The following is a 17082-nucleotide window of genomic DNA, read 5'->3' on the forward strand; positions in this document are numbered from 1 at the left end:
TTTGTAAGTAAATGGCTCCAGACAGCTGAGGACTGCAATAATAGCCGATAGTGAGTTTTAATTTCATGCTGGGAAATGTGTTTTGTCAGAGTGGGCGTAACGTTTTCAACATGATGGACATCTTATTTCAGAGCTAAAGTCTTCACATGTACAAAACCTCCACAAGCACCGATCAAAGATTGAGACAATGCTTATTAATCATCTCATTCATTATGTTGTTAAATTGAAACCCGGTGCCAGGTCAGTGTTTATGTTGACAGATGTTAACATCACTTACGCAGTGACAAGAAAATTGGTTGCATCTGTTTTTAGGATGCCGTTACTTTTACCTCTCTTCATGGTGCTTGCTTATAGTGTTAGAAACCCTCCTGTTGCTGTGTGTCACTCTGCATCACATCATCAGTTACATGTTCATTGCGGGTGCTTCAGGACTTCAAGCTGTAATGTCAGAACGCCGGATTGTAAATGTGATTTGATGTGACCTGCAGAAGTTTTGCCCCAGTGGTGGTCATCTTGGAAGGATTATGGTAGCTGATGTGAGTTTCCGGCTGTTTTGAGTGCGTTCAGCTTTAAATTGTGTGTCATCCAATGAAGCCCTGTCATGTTTTGACCTATTTAACAGCCTATAAAATTGGGCCAGCCTTTGAGTTTCACTATTCCCAAACCATATAAAACCAGAGATAAAAAGCATGCATTCAAGTGAGGCTCCAGCCAGTGAAACATGACCAAGATTAAGTAGAAAATTGTTGCACTCTCCACTCTCAATTTCCTCTAAATGTCACGACAATTAGAAGACAACTGTGGGACTCTCTCCTGCCTGTCTGCTCACCTCTCGATCTGTTTTTCTTAACTGTAGGTGCCTAAACATTTACAGAGGTGGTGAGAAATGCCAAGATTTCTGATAAATGTCAATATTTAATGTTTTCATTCCTGTGATGTTTATTATAACATAACTTCACTACCAGAGGCCTGTCACAGTGATTCAGCTTTAAGAGCTATGGTCCGGAGAGGTTATGAGACACAAGAGGACAAACCTATTTGTCCATATGCCATGCTGATGAGGCGTTCATTGACCAGCTTGTCTGTTTGGGGGTTCCTCGGTTGGCGTTTCATGATGTCACTCTCAGCTGTCTCATAAGCCAATGAAATGGCTGGAACCTGGAAGAAATGGGAGGACAGCACAGAATCAGCTCATTTTGTGCACTCTGTGCAATAAATGTTCGGGAATTTGTCTTTGTGGCAACAGTACAAAGGCATGATGACAGCGCCAGACACGGGCTACCCTAGACATATCACCATTAATATGATTCAGCATTCAATCACCGTGTGGAAGGAGGAAAGACAGAAAAAGGGCAAGGAGGGGGAAAAAAGAAGAAGTGACAGTGACAAAGAGAGGGGCGGAGAGAGGAGAGAGCCTGATAGTGAATTTCAAGACACTCATAAAATACGAGGGTAGAAAGGTCTCTGTAATAAAGATCTTATATTGGCTGGTTTTACCAGGTAAGCACCAGAGCAATATGTGTGACTTAGGGCAGGATATCTCTGCGACTTAGGTGGGATTTGAGGTGGGGACTTGGCACTGTGTGAAACTAAACACATGCTCTGCGGTCTACAAATCCAGTTTGTTTTGGTGTTACCCTTCCCTGACCCACTGCCGTTGAGAAAGACAAGAAGAGGGAGAAGGATGTGACTATGCCTGGCATTGATTTTTTACACCTCTGAAAGTGTGCGTCTGTGTGTGTGTGTGTATGTGTGAGTAATCGTGTGCAATATCCAAATCTGAAGCATCCTTAAGTGTGCCACATCCTGCTTTGATAAACATCTTTTGCAGCCATCCTTTTCCACATGGCAGTGCTTGCTAAAAATAATCATAGCAGACTCCAAGTGCTGCTTGTCACTGCTAAATCTCAGCAGAGCCCTCAAGCCTGTTGCCTGGAGTTGAACTAAGCTGTTAACAAGCTGTTAACAACCTCACCAGCAGACATGGGAAATTTGTAATTTTACTTGTGTACTGTACTATAAACACTTTTCAGGTACTTTATGAATATTTAAATATTTTTCATTTTTAGGGTCCTACTCTTCAAAACAGACATCCAGCTGTTCACTCCACCAGCGGTTATTAAATACATGCAGACATGTTACTTTGAAGGGAAGGGTTTTTATATGCAAAACAGTTGCACAAATAAGGTTCTTTTAAACTTCAATCATCACATCTTTGAAGAGAAATCCAGCCAATAAAGAATGCACTGTCCCTGTGATCTTAGACAGTTCAGTAAACATGTGTGAGCATGAACAAATCTGTCCTGCTGCTACAAAACCAAGGAGGTTCATCTTTGATGTCACCTGAGTAAAACAAGTGAAGCTGCTTTATTAACAATGTTAGCGAACAGATACACTTTATCTTTAACCTGTGGGGACTTAAAATGTTTCCTGACAGTCAGATATGAGGCCATATAGTACATGTACCTCATTACTTGTAGGGTTTTATTGGGATGTATAAAAACCAGTTTCAGCCGCATGTTACTGTCTGGTGGCTGAGAGCAGGAAAAATTAAAGTTACAGTAATGAACACAAGTGAACAAGTCCTTTTGAATATATTCATCCTGTGCTTCCTTTCTTTCGCAATGATGGATTACGCCCCTCAGGCAAGCAGCGTGCCAGCAACTCTTTTTGTTGCTGCTGGAAATACAATGGAGAGACTGGCATCTGGAAATGGCAGAGCTGTGAAATGTAAATCTGTATGTGAGCGTCACCCGGTCTTTGTTCCGCTTGAACAAATGGACGTCGGCGGTGAGCCAAAAGCGAATTTCTCCCACCAACAGAAAGAACAAATTAAACCAAACATTTTGTTCTTTTTACCTCCAGGCACTCATATTTGACACCAGTATTAACACTAGTTTCCTTAATGTCACCTTTACCTTGCCTTTAGCAATGCAACATGCTAATAATTAGCATCCCCTCATTGAGAGGAATCACTAGAATTAGCCAGAAATTGGCCTTGAGCACTGAGAGTGCTTTGGAATATAACCCAATAAATAAAGATGAATGTACAACCATGTATTTTGTTGTCATGACCTCCTGTAAACTGAATTTGTGGAGGAAGCTATAATTTTCAAATACAAACAGCATCTAAAGGGCCATGAAACAGAGAGATGTGTTCAACAATCAGTACATCACACAGTTAAAACACAGGCTTGGCAGCAGTCTATCCATCTATTAAAGAAGTATTTCACTGCTGGAGAGCTGGTCTTTACATAAAACTGGGCTGTCTGTATAGGAGAAAGACACAATTACTTTTGAAAATAGTGCTACATGATCAGAGAAAACAGAAAAAAAGGACAGGGGCTTTTGCTTTTGCTTTTGCTCAAGAGGTGGAAAAACTGCAACTACCAAAATGCACAGTGCCACACTGGACTGATAAATGCTCCAGCTAGTGAGTGATGTAATGCAAGCTTTTTACAGCTGGTAACAAATAATGTTGAATTACAGTTAATCAGTCCTAGAGCCAGCGAAAATTCGAGCAGGATGACCCGAAACGGATTTGAGCTGAGAAAGAGCAGGGGCATCTTTACCCCAGTTCATTTACACACACTGTCCACATTGTTATGATACAAAGCTGGTTAAAAATCAGCAAAGTACCCTGTAAGTGGACGTTTTCAGAAGCCTAGTCAAGAGTATTGATTCAGACAATGAAGGAAAATTATCACTTGAATATCTACAAAGAGACTGAGGGACCGAGTTTTCCCTACTGCTCACCATGTCAGTGCCCAGGTCGATGCAGAGGATGGTGACAGTTCCCAGAGGAAGAGGAACACTGGCACAGATGAAGAGCAGGAAGGGCGAGATCTCTGGGATGTTGCTGGTCAGCGTGTATGCAATGGATTTCTTCAAGTTGTCAAAGATAAGACGACCTGCAGTGATCAGAGACACAAGACAGAAAATGTTTTATTGTAGAAGTGCAAGATATGTGAATGTAAATATATTATTAACATTAGGGTATGTGTAGATTTGGGATGGTACACGAGTTACACACAGGCAGCAACCTCCAGGGATGAAAATGAAGCCAACACAGAAGTGCCAAAAACTGCAGTTCTTTGAACGGCCACTTGAGACTGGTTCCAAAAGCCAGTCAGTCCCCATAGACCCCCATGTTAACATGCCCAACTTTACAGCAGAAATAAACATGTTTACAGCCTGGTACAAAAACGGTTTTGGTCTCTATAACATTCATGACAACTGTAGGGGGGGTGGATTATTTTATAACTTACCCATTTACATTTTACTAAGACTTGAAGTTAGGCATAATTATGGGCAGGCTGCTTTGAGTGTCCTTGGCTTCTCAGTCAGATCCATCCCTCACTTCTCCAAAGCTCCAGCCTCTCGCCCAAATAAGGTCACCTCTGGCTCCAAAAAAAAACAAGATGGCTACAGCCGAAATGCCAAACTTGTGGCTTCAAAATGGGAGTTCACAAACAAATGGGTGACCTCACAGTAGCTACGTCTATTATTTTTACAGTCTATGTTTACACACTGTCACGGTGTAATTTCATTATTGTCCTTTTTTATGCTTCATTGTGTTAGAGTGAATTTTCTGAAGTTACTGGAATAAAAAATTACTTTGACTGCTTCATCAGCATATCCACATCAAAATGGTTTTCACAGACCATATTAGCAACCCCTCGCTTTAATTAAATAACAGTCTCTTGTTGCAAGCCTCAAGTCAAATCTCAAATCTGTCAGAGTAACTCTTCAGTCAGGTGCTTGAAGGCAGAGCAGTGTCACTTTACAAGTCTTAATAAGCAAACTGCAGGTTAAGATTTAAGTCTTTCATGTTTCTGATACAGACCATGATACTGATACATTTGAATAGTTACCTCTCAAAGATTTTAATGATAGTGCTGTCCAAATAACGTGTTAAAGTTTGTGTTTAATTTGAAATGTTTGGCATGTTTAAAAAACTTAAGATGTGTTTTGTTCACTTCCTGTGGTGGCTGTGACGTGTGTCGCCATACTGAACCATCCTGGCTAAAGATGGATAAAAATAATTATGGAGTTTCAGGCTGAAGGTTTTTCTATGAAAAACTGTTTGACACATCTTTGGGAAAAAGAAAATCTGCACAGTTTATATTACCACAGAAGAAAATTGTCTTTGACATATCACCTCAAAGCAAAACAGCCTCCCGAAACTACAAGGCTGCACCGATCTACAGCAATGTGGTAACCATGGGCGAATATCAAAAACTGCAAGTGAAAAAATGACTAATGCATTGGCTAAATGGAAAGCTAAAAACTGCTGCCAAATTAACACAGAAGAAGACGACTGACTGGGAGAAATTATTCAAATTGCATTGGGGGACATCTCTTATGATCTGCCCTCGAGAGGAGCCATTGTGTCAAGAATACACACTTTGTATGAAGGCGAGAGGACAAGGAGAGTGAATGTGCTTGATCAAACAAAGGGCGACGCTCTCACAGGGGATCATTGGACTTCTGCGAGTAATGACAACTACTTGCGCATCACAGTGTACTTCACTCATAAAGAATGGAATCTGTAATTGTTTTCTGATAGTGCATTTAAGAAATATGACTTTCAAGCAAGGGTCGATTTTGATGGCCTTGATGGGTTTTTTTTGGAAATCTGTAGTTCACAGGAGAGAATCTGTGTTCAAAGTTTAAAAGATGTTGTTAAACAACAGGATCTGAATTTAATATCCCTCTTGTGTTTATTCCACATTGATAATGTGACTGTACATTTAGATAAATATCCAAAAAAGCAAATTGTGTGATTAAGTAGTTCATTTTCTTAATCAATCGACAGCCCTAGTTAATATCGTTCTTTACATGGCTGAGATCAAGTTCCTTCAATATAAAGGTAAAATATGTAAGCCTCGGTCGGTGCTGTCATGTCTCTTTTTTTGTTGTCCCAGATTTTATCATTTCAAAACTTGACACTTGACTTGTGACATACACTTGTTGGTGCGTTGTTTTATTACCTATCAAGGTAACTGTAGCTTTTGGCCAGGAGCAAATATCATCAGGTGGTTCCCAACTGTCACTGTGTGTTTCGGCCCTCAACCACAACACACTCCTGACCTCCAGCTTTCCTCCTCTCTCTTACTCCAAATCCAACAGGAGGCTCAATTTAGCCTCCTCCCCCATCTTGCAAGCAGCTTGTTTTTTGCTCCTGTCGTCAAAGCCCAGAGCTGACAATAATCGCCATGCTGACTTGGCTGGGAAACCTCTGCATCCGATCTCCACCGGGAAGAGCCACGCCTGCCAACCCTTGTCCGTACAATCCTGGACTAAGGACTGGTACTGCAAGGCCTTCCTCTCGTGGGCCACTTCGCAGCCTTCCTCCTATGGCACTGTTAGCTCGACCAGAATTATCTTCTGGTCTTTGGGTGACCACAGCACAATGTCTGGCCGAAGGGTTGTATGTGCCACCTCCGGGAACTGCAGCCTTCTTCCCACGTCAACCACCATCTCCCAGGTAATTGGTGGCTTGCAGCAGATTGGATTTTGCTCTCTTGGTTGAGAAGGGCTTGACTCCATCCTTGATGAAGGAGATTGTCCTCTCTGAGGTTGTGCAGACTGGCCTCTTCTTGCGTCTCTCCCACTCTAGTGTGTCAGTGATTTTATGGTGGCGTCACCTATAGCATCCTTGGGTTAGAGCTGTTTTGCACCCGGATAGTATGTGCACCAGATGGATGTTTTTCCTTTTAAGTCTCAAGTCAATTCAAGTCTTTGACTCTGACTCTAGTCCAAGTCATAAGTCTTGATAAGTCTTTATTTGAAGGGGTATGCATACACTAAGGCTATGACACCGGAATAAAAGCATTTGACAGCGTAATAACACTTAATGACATTTTAATGACTGGTCCAATTTGTTCCACTGTAGTTGAGGTCAAGGAAAATAGTAACGGCACAATTACAATGGTTTCATGACAACCAATGTCAAAACCAACCATACATGACAGTTTTAAACCAGGCTGTTCTCATGCACTGTTTGTACATATATCTATGTAAAGTAATGGACCAGAATTTGTATATAACCCACATAATCATGAGCCAGTAATTTGCATATAATCCATGTCATTGGGAAGATTGCGATCACGTAACCAATGCGCTGGCAGGAGTACAGACGGAGGTGGTTTTAAGAGCGAAAGTCTGTGTAACAAGGCAGGTTGGGGCAGTGGATGGGTAAAACAAACATATAACTTTGCCCTTGGAGAGACCAGTGTTCAGGACTGTGTGAAACTAGGCAAACATTTTGAGTTTTGTTAGATATCATACAAACCATTGTACATGCATTTTCGTAGGATATCATACCAACCATTGTATGAGATACATTAACACATAAACTAAATAGATCTTTAAGTCTGATAATTAGGCTTGCTATGGCACGTTTATGACAGGTTATGTTGCCTTAATAAATACATCCCAAACAATGTCCACCGTGCTTTACAAATTACATGACCCAATGACACTTAATGGCAACAGTCATAAACATCATGTTCACGACAGGTGTCATGTCAGTCTCATGCACACCCTTTCAAATGAAGTGTTACCCGAGTCCAAAGTCTGCAGCTCTGTGTGATATCAACCACAATATTCCTCGTCACATTTTCAATTTTCAGTTATTTATTCAAGAATAATCTCCCGTCTCTATTGCGACATGATAAAGGAGCTTGCTGGCAGAGTTTTTTTTTTATTTCAAAGTTTTTAAATCTCCTTTCGCTTTGTTTCTCTGACTCACTTTTTTTCCTCTCTCCCTTTTTTTTCTTCCTCCATTCTTTCACCTTGTCTGTCTTTCTCCCCCCCCTTTGTTCCCCCACACTCACCCTCCTCCACTCCGGTGACGATGGAGGCAAAGTTGTCGTCCAGCAGGATCATGTCAGCCGCCTGCTTGGACACATCAGAGCCGGCGATCCCCATGGCAACGCCTATGTCAGCTTTCTTCAAGGCCGGGGAGTCGTTGACGCCGTCGCCCGTCACTGCTACAATCGCCCCCTGCACCCGCAAGAACCGGGCGAACAAAAAGTGTCAAGAAGAGAAAGATAAGTGCCGTGATTTAAGCTTTTCTCTCTCAGTTTCCCTCTCTTTCCCCCTCCCCTTCTGTCTTAATAATGTCTTTTCAAAGCAGCTCTGGGGAGATTAAATGAAAAATGGAATTGAGTTGCAATCATTCAGTCACACGGAGTGAGAGTGAGTAAGTCAGGGTGAATTGTAGCATGACCTCAATATATGGGGATGTGTGCAAGTGCTTACACACATCTATTTTCGACAATTCAAACATAAAAGCTGAGCGCATACATAAGGAACATATTTATATATAGGGTTTAATATAGGAGCTGGATGTGCAGTTAATCATACACTTTACAGGTACACACTTGCGTCCAAGGATATACTCCATAGCATGCACACTTACGCAAACACACATGCACAAGAACCTGTATTCATCCATTCAACCACCTGCACTTACAAATGGCTTAAACACACACACACACACACACACACACACAGAATTACAAACACTTTAAACTGTATTCAGCCTTAAATGGCAGGGACACACACATGCAGTCACATACACACACCCTTGTATTCAACCATACCTCCACACTTAGAAATAAGCAGACACATTCAAGCATTCATCCACACTTTATCACAAACACACACACACGCTTACATTCAACCTTATGAACACACACATCGCTATTCAGCTGTATGCTCTCAAAAAGGCCCAAACACACACTCTCTCACACACACACACACACACACACACGCTCAAGTCCATTGACCTGTCTCTGGCAGCCCTCCACTATGATGAGCTTTTGCTGTGGAGAGGTGCGAGCGAACACTATCTCAGTGTGGTTCCTCAGCATGTCGTCCAGGTACTCAGGGCTCATGTCCTTTAGGTCCGAGCCGTGCACGACACAAGCCTTGGCATCCCTTGGAAACACACACAAACACACACACATATGTGCACGCAGAAACACAGTAAGGAGTCAGACATACCGGGGACAATTATGCAAGGGGGAGCTTTGACATTTTCTTGCTTTCCTCAAGTTTGTCTTTCTGTTTCTTTCTCTCACACACACACACACACACACACACACACACACACACACACACAGGAAACATAGCCTTTTTCATGCTCTCTGTCTTAAAGTTACAGTTTGACATTTTGGAAAATTCGCCTATTTATTTTTGGATGAGTAGATCAGTACCTCTCTCATATCTGTCCCAGCTGGTTAGTTTAGCCTAGCATAAAGATTAGAAATGGGCGAAACAGCAGGCCTGGCTTTGTCCTGCTATGTGCCAGACTAATTCTCAGAGGTGGGACCAAGTCATTGCAAGTCTCCAGTCTTTGCACCCAAGTCCCAAGTCAAGACAGGCAAGTCCCAAGTCAAGTCCAAAGTGCTACACTTTGGGTTTCTAGTCCTAAACAGTTGTTGAGTCTAAAGTCTTCATATTTGTGACTCAAGCCTGACTTGAGTTCACAACTCTGCTATTTCTTGGCAGAGCTCAATCAGTAGTTACCATCTAACTACATTTTGTCATTTTGACTTTCCATATTGTAACTTTACTATTGTTACTTCTGTCTTCCCTGTACACATGGCCACTTGCATGGAAGTTGATCTTCCTGAGACCTCCTCTTTTTCACCTATAAAGATTGTTTTTCCTTAAAGGGATAGTGCACCCAAAAATGAAAATTCAGCCATTGTTTACTCACCCATATGCCGATGGAGGCTCAGGTGAAGTTTTAGAGTCCTCACATCCCACCGGTGACGATGGAGCCGTAAGCTTCCATTAGGTGGAGTTGTGTTGCTACCCTCTCTCCCCTTGGATCTCTGCAAGGGATGTGAGGACTCTAAAACTTCACCTGAGCCTCCCTCGGCATATGGGTGAGTAGATAATGGCTGAATTTTCATTTTTGGGTGCACTATCCCTTTAAACAAATGAGGTGCTGGCAGGCAGATTTTGTCACCTTTAGACAGAGCCAAGGTAGCTGCTTTCCCTTGTTTCCACTTTTAATAAGAAAGCTGATAACCATCTAATGGCTTCACACACACCACACACACGAGAGTGGTATATGTACACTCATCCTACAGACACATCACTACACACATACTCAAACACAGGCACAGTTACACAAAAAGTTATTCTTAAGATGCTCGAGGACACAGCCTAAACCTCCTCTGGCATGTGCGCACGCCCACACACACACACTCACACACACACACACACACACACACACCTGGGGTTAACTTGGCTCAGAGGGATATTCAGTCTCTCAGCGATGTCCTCAACTGTCTCGTTTCCCTCAGAGATGATGCCCACACCTTTAGCGATGGCCTTGGCCGTGATTGGGTGGTCCCCCGTCACCATGATCACCTGACCACAAACAGAAGGTCCCATAAATCACAGAGCATTATCACATTAAACCCCTCTGTATCTCACCTGCATGTCATGTGTCATAGTATACCCGAGCTACAGTGCAGAATGGGCCCTTAGGGTCTATAAGTCATCTAAATGTGTTGTGTAGTTACACTGAGAAAGAATGGAGCTATTAGGGGTTAAGGGTTCAAATCTGGCAATATACACCAACAAAAATCTTGTTTAGTTTGTTCCCATAGGCAGAGTGGTGGGACTGTGAAAAAAACAACCTGAAAATAAGGGTCTGTGACCAAAAACAAGAGTGGGATATGTCTATGATGACTGCGCTCTGCATAGGCTGGCGAGAAGCACTTCCTAAAATACTTGCCATTCATTGACCTCCAGTACACCTCCAACAATATTAACAATGTTATATAAAGGCTTCAGGTGGCATATTTCAATTTACCTTCCACAATGTAACACTAGTTTCAGTGTTAAGTGCTTTTCCAACACATATCATCTAAATGTTTTTCAAATCGAAGAGACAGACAGAAGCAGACTTGACTAAAAGCCTCTCTTCTCCTTTTATCACATAAGTGACAGTAGAAGACACTGTATAATGTGTTTCATTATCAGTTTCTTACATCAGACAAAATATGCACATTTCTGGGACTCTTATGAATCTAACGTTTTCTTTTAGTGGCCAAAATTAAAGTAATTAATCTTACTAAAAGTGTAATCATTTGTTCTAAAGTTTAGTTTATGTCATAACTGCATTCTTATAAACCAAAAGGAATAACTTATTTTGAATATTCATTATATTGCATCTGAACCTCTTATTAAAAGGACATATTGGCAGAAATGAAAAATAATATAATAAGTATGTTTTCTGTTGTGTACAATCGCCTGAAAATAAGAATTTTTGTTACTTTAGAATGAGCCGTTTATATCTACATAGGGAGCATGTCCTAGTCTGCGGAGATTGCCTGTTGCATCGCCATGTTTTTACAGTAGCCCACAACAGACAAACCAAACACTGGCTCTAGATAGGACCATTGGCCACTCACATCGGCCACCATAGTAAGCAGCTCCTCTGTGATGAGCCCAAAGGCGTTGGATAAACGCTACCAGTAAAAACCTCCTAAATGTCTGCATTTTAAATGATTAGAGAAGAAAGGTGAGCACACATTAGCAGGTGCTCGGCTAGCGACCCATCTGTGACAGGCCAAACAGCGTTGGAGAAACACAGATTTCATTCATTTTCCTTAACCACTTATCCTGTTGAGGGTCGCGGGGGGGCTGGAGCCTATCCCAGCTGACATCAGGCTAGACGCGTGGGAACACCCTGGACAGGTCGCCAGACTATCACAGGGCTGACACATAGAGATAGACTCACCATTCATGCTCAGATTCACACCTATGGGCAATTTAGAGTCACCAATTAGCCTAACCTGCATGTCTTTGGACAGTGGGAGGAAGCCGGAGTACCCGGAGAAAACCCACGCTGACACGGGGAGAAGAAGGGAACAGAAGGGACAGAAGGGCTCCCCCACCCTGAATTCGAATCTCCCACCCTGGGTTCGAACCAGGAACCCTCTTGCTGTGAAGCGACAATGCTAACCACTGCACCACCGTGCCGCCGAGATTTGTAACAAGAAAATGCTTTATTCAGTGTTGTTACCGTTTTACATCACCTGTTTCGTTTGCTTTGGAGAGAAAAAGACCTCTGCAGCTGATTTGGCTCCCGATAAAAACCTCCTGAACAATGAACACTGAAGGAATTCTAACCAAATTTCAGCTGGTTTCAATCTGAAATCCTCAACACCACTGAATCCTACACACTGCTTCTTTACGTAATTAATTATTAATCATATTATGTACATTTGTGAAGTCTCCAACACCCTCATAATCTACAGCAGGACACACACAGGCTGAATGAAGCTGCAATAAAAACAGAGCACATTATAGCCCTATTGCACTAAAGCCTCTGGACTGATGCAGTGGGCAGAGGATGGCATTTCAGTGAAAGTTAATATTGCTAATCCAATAAAAAGTAATTAAAGCAACAGAGCCATGTGCTTTAGTTTCGTCCTGAGCTCAGCTATGAGGAAATACACCGGATTTGTGCGGGTGTGTATGTGTGTATATACAAAATTGACAAAAATTAGCCACACACACCTATAGCCCTTAATGAACACTTAATGACACTATGTAGCACTTATATTACACACATACTGACACACCTGATCACAGATAGTAAATTTATCATCTGCATAGAATAACATTTGAACAATCACACGGACCACTTTAAATCTCAGTTTAGTCTGGAGTTAAGGTGTTTAAGTATTTGTATAAATGAGAGTGTTGCCCATTTGTAATGTCTACCCACATTTTTTTATTTTTTATCAGGTCAAAAAAGACATGGCATAATACCATAACGTCTCAGTCAAAACAAAGCTGATATATTGCATTTAAAGTCTGCTGAAAACTTTGTGATCTTATCATTTTATCAAAGCTTAAACTCATCAAACGTTTCCCTCCTTTAAGCAATAGTGACATCCTTACATGCTTCTGCCTCTAGTTTGTTCTTTAAGCCAATTACAGTGTGTCTTTCAAAATTTCATTATCAAAGGATGCATCATAACTTTTGTACCTGAAATTAAATGGGCAAAATCCTTTTAACGGATGTGTAGTACTCCCCCCTGAAATTAGAACAACTCATTCAACTCATTATCCATTTTTATCTCTGTTGAAGTTGTTTAACCTTTCTGGGACCCAGCTTATTGCTGCTCTTACAAAACATCTTCTCTGTGCGTATCTGCAGTTGTTTAACATATAAGAAAATTTGTTGTAAATGTACCTAATCTGCAGTTTTGTTTTGTTTGTTTCTTTAAAAAAGAAGCATTTCTTTCTGTTGACGCTTTTTATTTTCACAACAAAAAAAAACAGATGTTTGCTGTTCTTAAGATTTTGTAATTTCACTCCTTTCTCTGCAAAAACAGTCATACCTGGGAGAGATGAGTACCCAACATCTGAACAAACATGGAATCTGTGCACTATGGTGATGTTACTTTTGCTGGCCTCCTTTTCAGAGTTTTAGAGTTTATACCGAATATATTTTCAGCAGCTTCCTCTAACCACCAGAACTTCATTTATCTATCGACTTTTATTTCGGAGTGATCGGTTGTCATTTGGACTGCACTTTGTGATTGAAATGACATCTGATGTGCAAATCCGTTCTCTAAAGAGACCAATAAATGAAGCCCCAGGAAAGGGCTTTTCAGGAACTACAATGAAGGTTGAATCTGTGGAACCAATTACCTTGATACCAGCGGAGCGGCATTTACCCACTGCGTCAGGCACAGCGGCACGCGGTGGATCAATCATGGAGATGAGACCCAGGAAGCAGAGCTGCTCGGTGGGGAAGTTCGTGTCGTCGCAGTCGAAGGTGAATCCTCGAGGGAACTGGGATGAAGACAGATTCAAGTGGCAGAAGCCTGCGAGAGAAGGGAGATCAGTGAGGTGATCATTCATAACTGACTGACACCTCAAAGTGTACTTCAGCCTAAAAAAAAGAAAAAACAAAGCTGTCGTTTTGTTGCTTTGACATCAACTGACAATTTATGCAGCACTTTAAAAGGTAGACAAATTTTTCATGACCCTAAGGATGTTTTATGTCCAAAATATCCAATAAACAATAAGGATGCTCTCGTGTGTTTTTCTGTCTCTATTTACAGTAAAACACTTCAAAGATATGGAAATCTGAAAGAGGTCTGGAGGCTCTCAAAGACGCCTTCGGAAAACACATTGTCCTCGCTGCAGTGATCCTTTACCTACCTACAGTATGCATACAAATCATTTTTAATTTTAGATGTAGATTTGGAGGTTGCAGGTCTGAAATACAAATTGAATCAGCCACTTTTATTAATTCATGACCCACAGCCCTTGAAATATGCATCTCCTGAATCCCTATAGAGCAAAGCACAATAAAATGCTCAGTCTTAAAGCAGAGAAAGCTTTCTTTGTCATGAAACACACCCGACCCATCATCATCATCACCCAAGGCATAACTTAGATTTAATAATTTACATGATTTCAGGAGTTTCACTCCAAAAATGGTACTATTCCACATTTCGCTGTTTGAAAAAAGTGACACCTACTCTAACAAAATGATGAGAGCACATAATTATTACCTATGGCACTTTCAAAAAGACGCCAGGAAACTTTTTTTCCTTGGTTGTCAAGATGATGACATTTACAGAGTCTGGATGCTGAACACTTTAGAGATATTGAAAGCTGAACTTCAGGTTATGATATTTTTTTTACCCAAAATGTGTCATTTTACAAGGAAAAACATTATGTCATGCACCAATTATATCAGAGTTTAGTGCAGAGTTTGACCTGTATTGAATAATCAGTCTATTACCTACTCATAATTCGTCCAACATTACATACTTAATTCCAGAAAACCCATGTCTCTAACACTGCATGTAACAATGGTAATTTTAGCTTTAATTCCATGTCTGTCTGTTGAAATTCTGGTGAAGACTGCAGTGCCCAAAGCTTCTTCTTTGAATACACTGTTGCAATAAAAGCAGTCTACACTTTTTATGGGGCCATGTGGCTGAACTACCCTCTTTACCAAGGAGATTATAAAAGGTGAGTGCTGTGTCCAGCTGCTTCTCTCAGCTACCTATTCCCAGGCTGATAATAGCAGGTGAGGTGAAACATACCAAGCACTCTCTCTCCCAGTCCTCCCAGCTCCATGTAGGCACTCTGGAAAGCCTCCCTCCAGTTTTCATCAAGTGGCTGCTCCTGGCCATGGATCATAATGGTGCTGCACCTGTGAAACAGTTATTAATAATAACAGTTATTAATAATATTTTGACTGCTTCTACTGATAATAATGAAACCTTTATCTGTACAGCAATCATGCTAACAAACTGATGTAAAATAACAGGCGCAAACTAAACTGAAAAATCTATCAGTGGTAATGGCTGATGTGGAGGAGTTTTTCGGTCTGACAAATGAGGAAACTGAACCTCAACCTGGGTGTGACATTATACATACAGCATGTTTTTTTGGTCCGGAGGAACATTTTCATAGTTCTACAGTAAGAGCCCCCATTTTCATTATGTCCACGCACAAGAACTACGAATGATCTTAGTTCACAAGCTGTGTTTCCAGCAAGCAGTCCAGTTCAGTTTGGCTTTTAAAAATTGTGGATGGTACCAGTAGAACTGTTCCATTCCATCCTGTTTTTCTGTCACCCCTCTGTTGAGGTACGTATCACACTGATCTGACAATAAAGGTGGAGCTAGAGCACTGCAGTCTGTTGGTTGGTCAAGAGAGAACTGTTACTCTTGCTCTACAAGGACTCAACGCCTGTTCTGTTTTGTTCTGCAAATGTTGGCGTGCAACCTCGTTCCGTGGATGATCAGAAAGGTGCAGACATTCCTCTATATGACCCATAGAGAGGAAATACAGTGAGAGCTGGATGGAGCTGTGATGCAGCTATTACTATATGGTATCAACCGTCTACACTGAGTACGGTCTGTGGTGGAAACGCTAAACAGATCGATGGTTTAGGTACATGTTGGTACTGGTTATATAGGCCTACTGGTTCTAAAGCCTTGTCTCATTTCATAGTCACAATCTACTAATAAAACTCTCCATGGTATGAACAGTGGTTACATGAGCTTCAAAACCAGCCACAACTCAGCCTTGAGCAGAGTGACCGTCCACTATTGACCAATCAACAGACTGAGGTGTTCACAGCTCCACCTTTTAGTACCAGATCTGTGTGTGAGGTACTCCAACAAAGGGGGTACTAAATACGGGGATGGAACAGAGTGGTTCCACTGGTACCATCCACAACTTTTCACAGTGGAGATGGAAAAAAGCGTACCGAACTCAACTGAACCGTACCGTACTGCTAGGTGGAAACGGGGCTTAAGAGTACTATATTGAAAATGTTTGATAGAGACACTGCTTTAGAACGATGTTTTGAGAGACTTTTTTAGCTCGTATTATAGAGTAGGTAATCTCCCAGCACAAGAAGAACCTTGAGAACATAAGTGTACAGTTTTTGGTCAAACACATGAGTTAATGCAGCACCGACAAACGCCATTTTTAAAAACCCATTAGCTATGTAAACAACAGACAGCCCAAACACTAACGACAGCATGTAACAAAAAAATCGAAGAAAACACATATAAATAGGCCAACAGTGAAGCTTCACTGAGCATTGTATGTGACTGGGACAGCTTGCGTAGAAGTGCTGTTGCCATACCAACGGCCAGTCAGCGGTGGTAATGCAAACAAAAAATAAAAGCCCTTGAAGATATGTAGTTCTTGGGGGAGCTCCTCAGTGGGCAGTTCCTCTCAGGGAGTGCCTTTAATGTGACAATATGACCAAAATAAAGTGTGATAGATAGTGTCCCACAGTAATACAGTAGTATTTTCAGCACCCAAACTCCACCCTGCATTCCATTACACCCTCTGGTGGTTTTCATCAGTGCTTCTCCCAGTACTTTCTGTTCTCCCTACCCTGTCTGTGAGTGTCAGTCTCAAGTCTATTAGTTCCTGCTAAAAGAGCTCACAAATATGTAGTTTAATTGTTTTTTTAAAGTGTTGTATAATGTACATTACTCCAGAGGGAGTAAATGGTAAGTTTATTGGGTGGATTTGGTGCTCTTGTGAATA

At 41.5% G+C, this 17082-nt stretch overlaps 1 protein-coding gene across 1 annotated transcript in view; it reads right to left on the reverse strand.

Moving 5' to 3' along the window:
* Positions 1-17082, reverse strand: part of atp1a2a (ATPase Na+/K+ transporting subunit alpha 2a) — a 47730-nt gene that overhangs the window by 3932 nt on the left and 26716 nt on the right. Inside the window, exons 13-19 of the mRNA XM_050074764.1 lie at positions 15111-15220; positions 13699-13874; positions 10259-10395; positions 8799-8949; positions 7842-8010; positions 3757-3911; positions 1035-1158 (exon numbers count right to left, since the gene is read on the reverse strand). Of these exons, the coding sequence (XP_049930721.1) occupies positions 1035-1158; positions 3757-3911; positions 7842-8010; positions 8799-8949; positions 10259-10395; positions 13699-13874; positions 15111-15220 (1022 nt within the window). The remainder of the gene's footprint in view (positions 1-1034; positions 1159-3756; positions 3912-7841; positions 8011-8798; positions 8950-10258; positions 10396-13698; positions 13875-15110; positions 15221-17082) is intronic.

Source organism: Epinephelus moara, chromosome 21 (genome assembly GCF_006386435.1).
Source record: "Epinephelus moara isolate mb chromosome 21, YSFRI_EMoa_1.0, whole genome shotgun sequence".
Taxonomy (NCBI): domain Eukaryota; kingdom Metazoa; phylum Chordata; class Actinopteri; order Perciformes; family Serranidae; genus Epinephelus; species Epinephelus moara.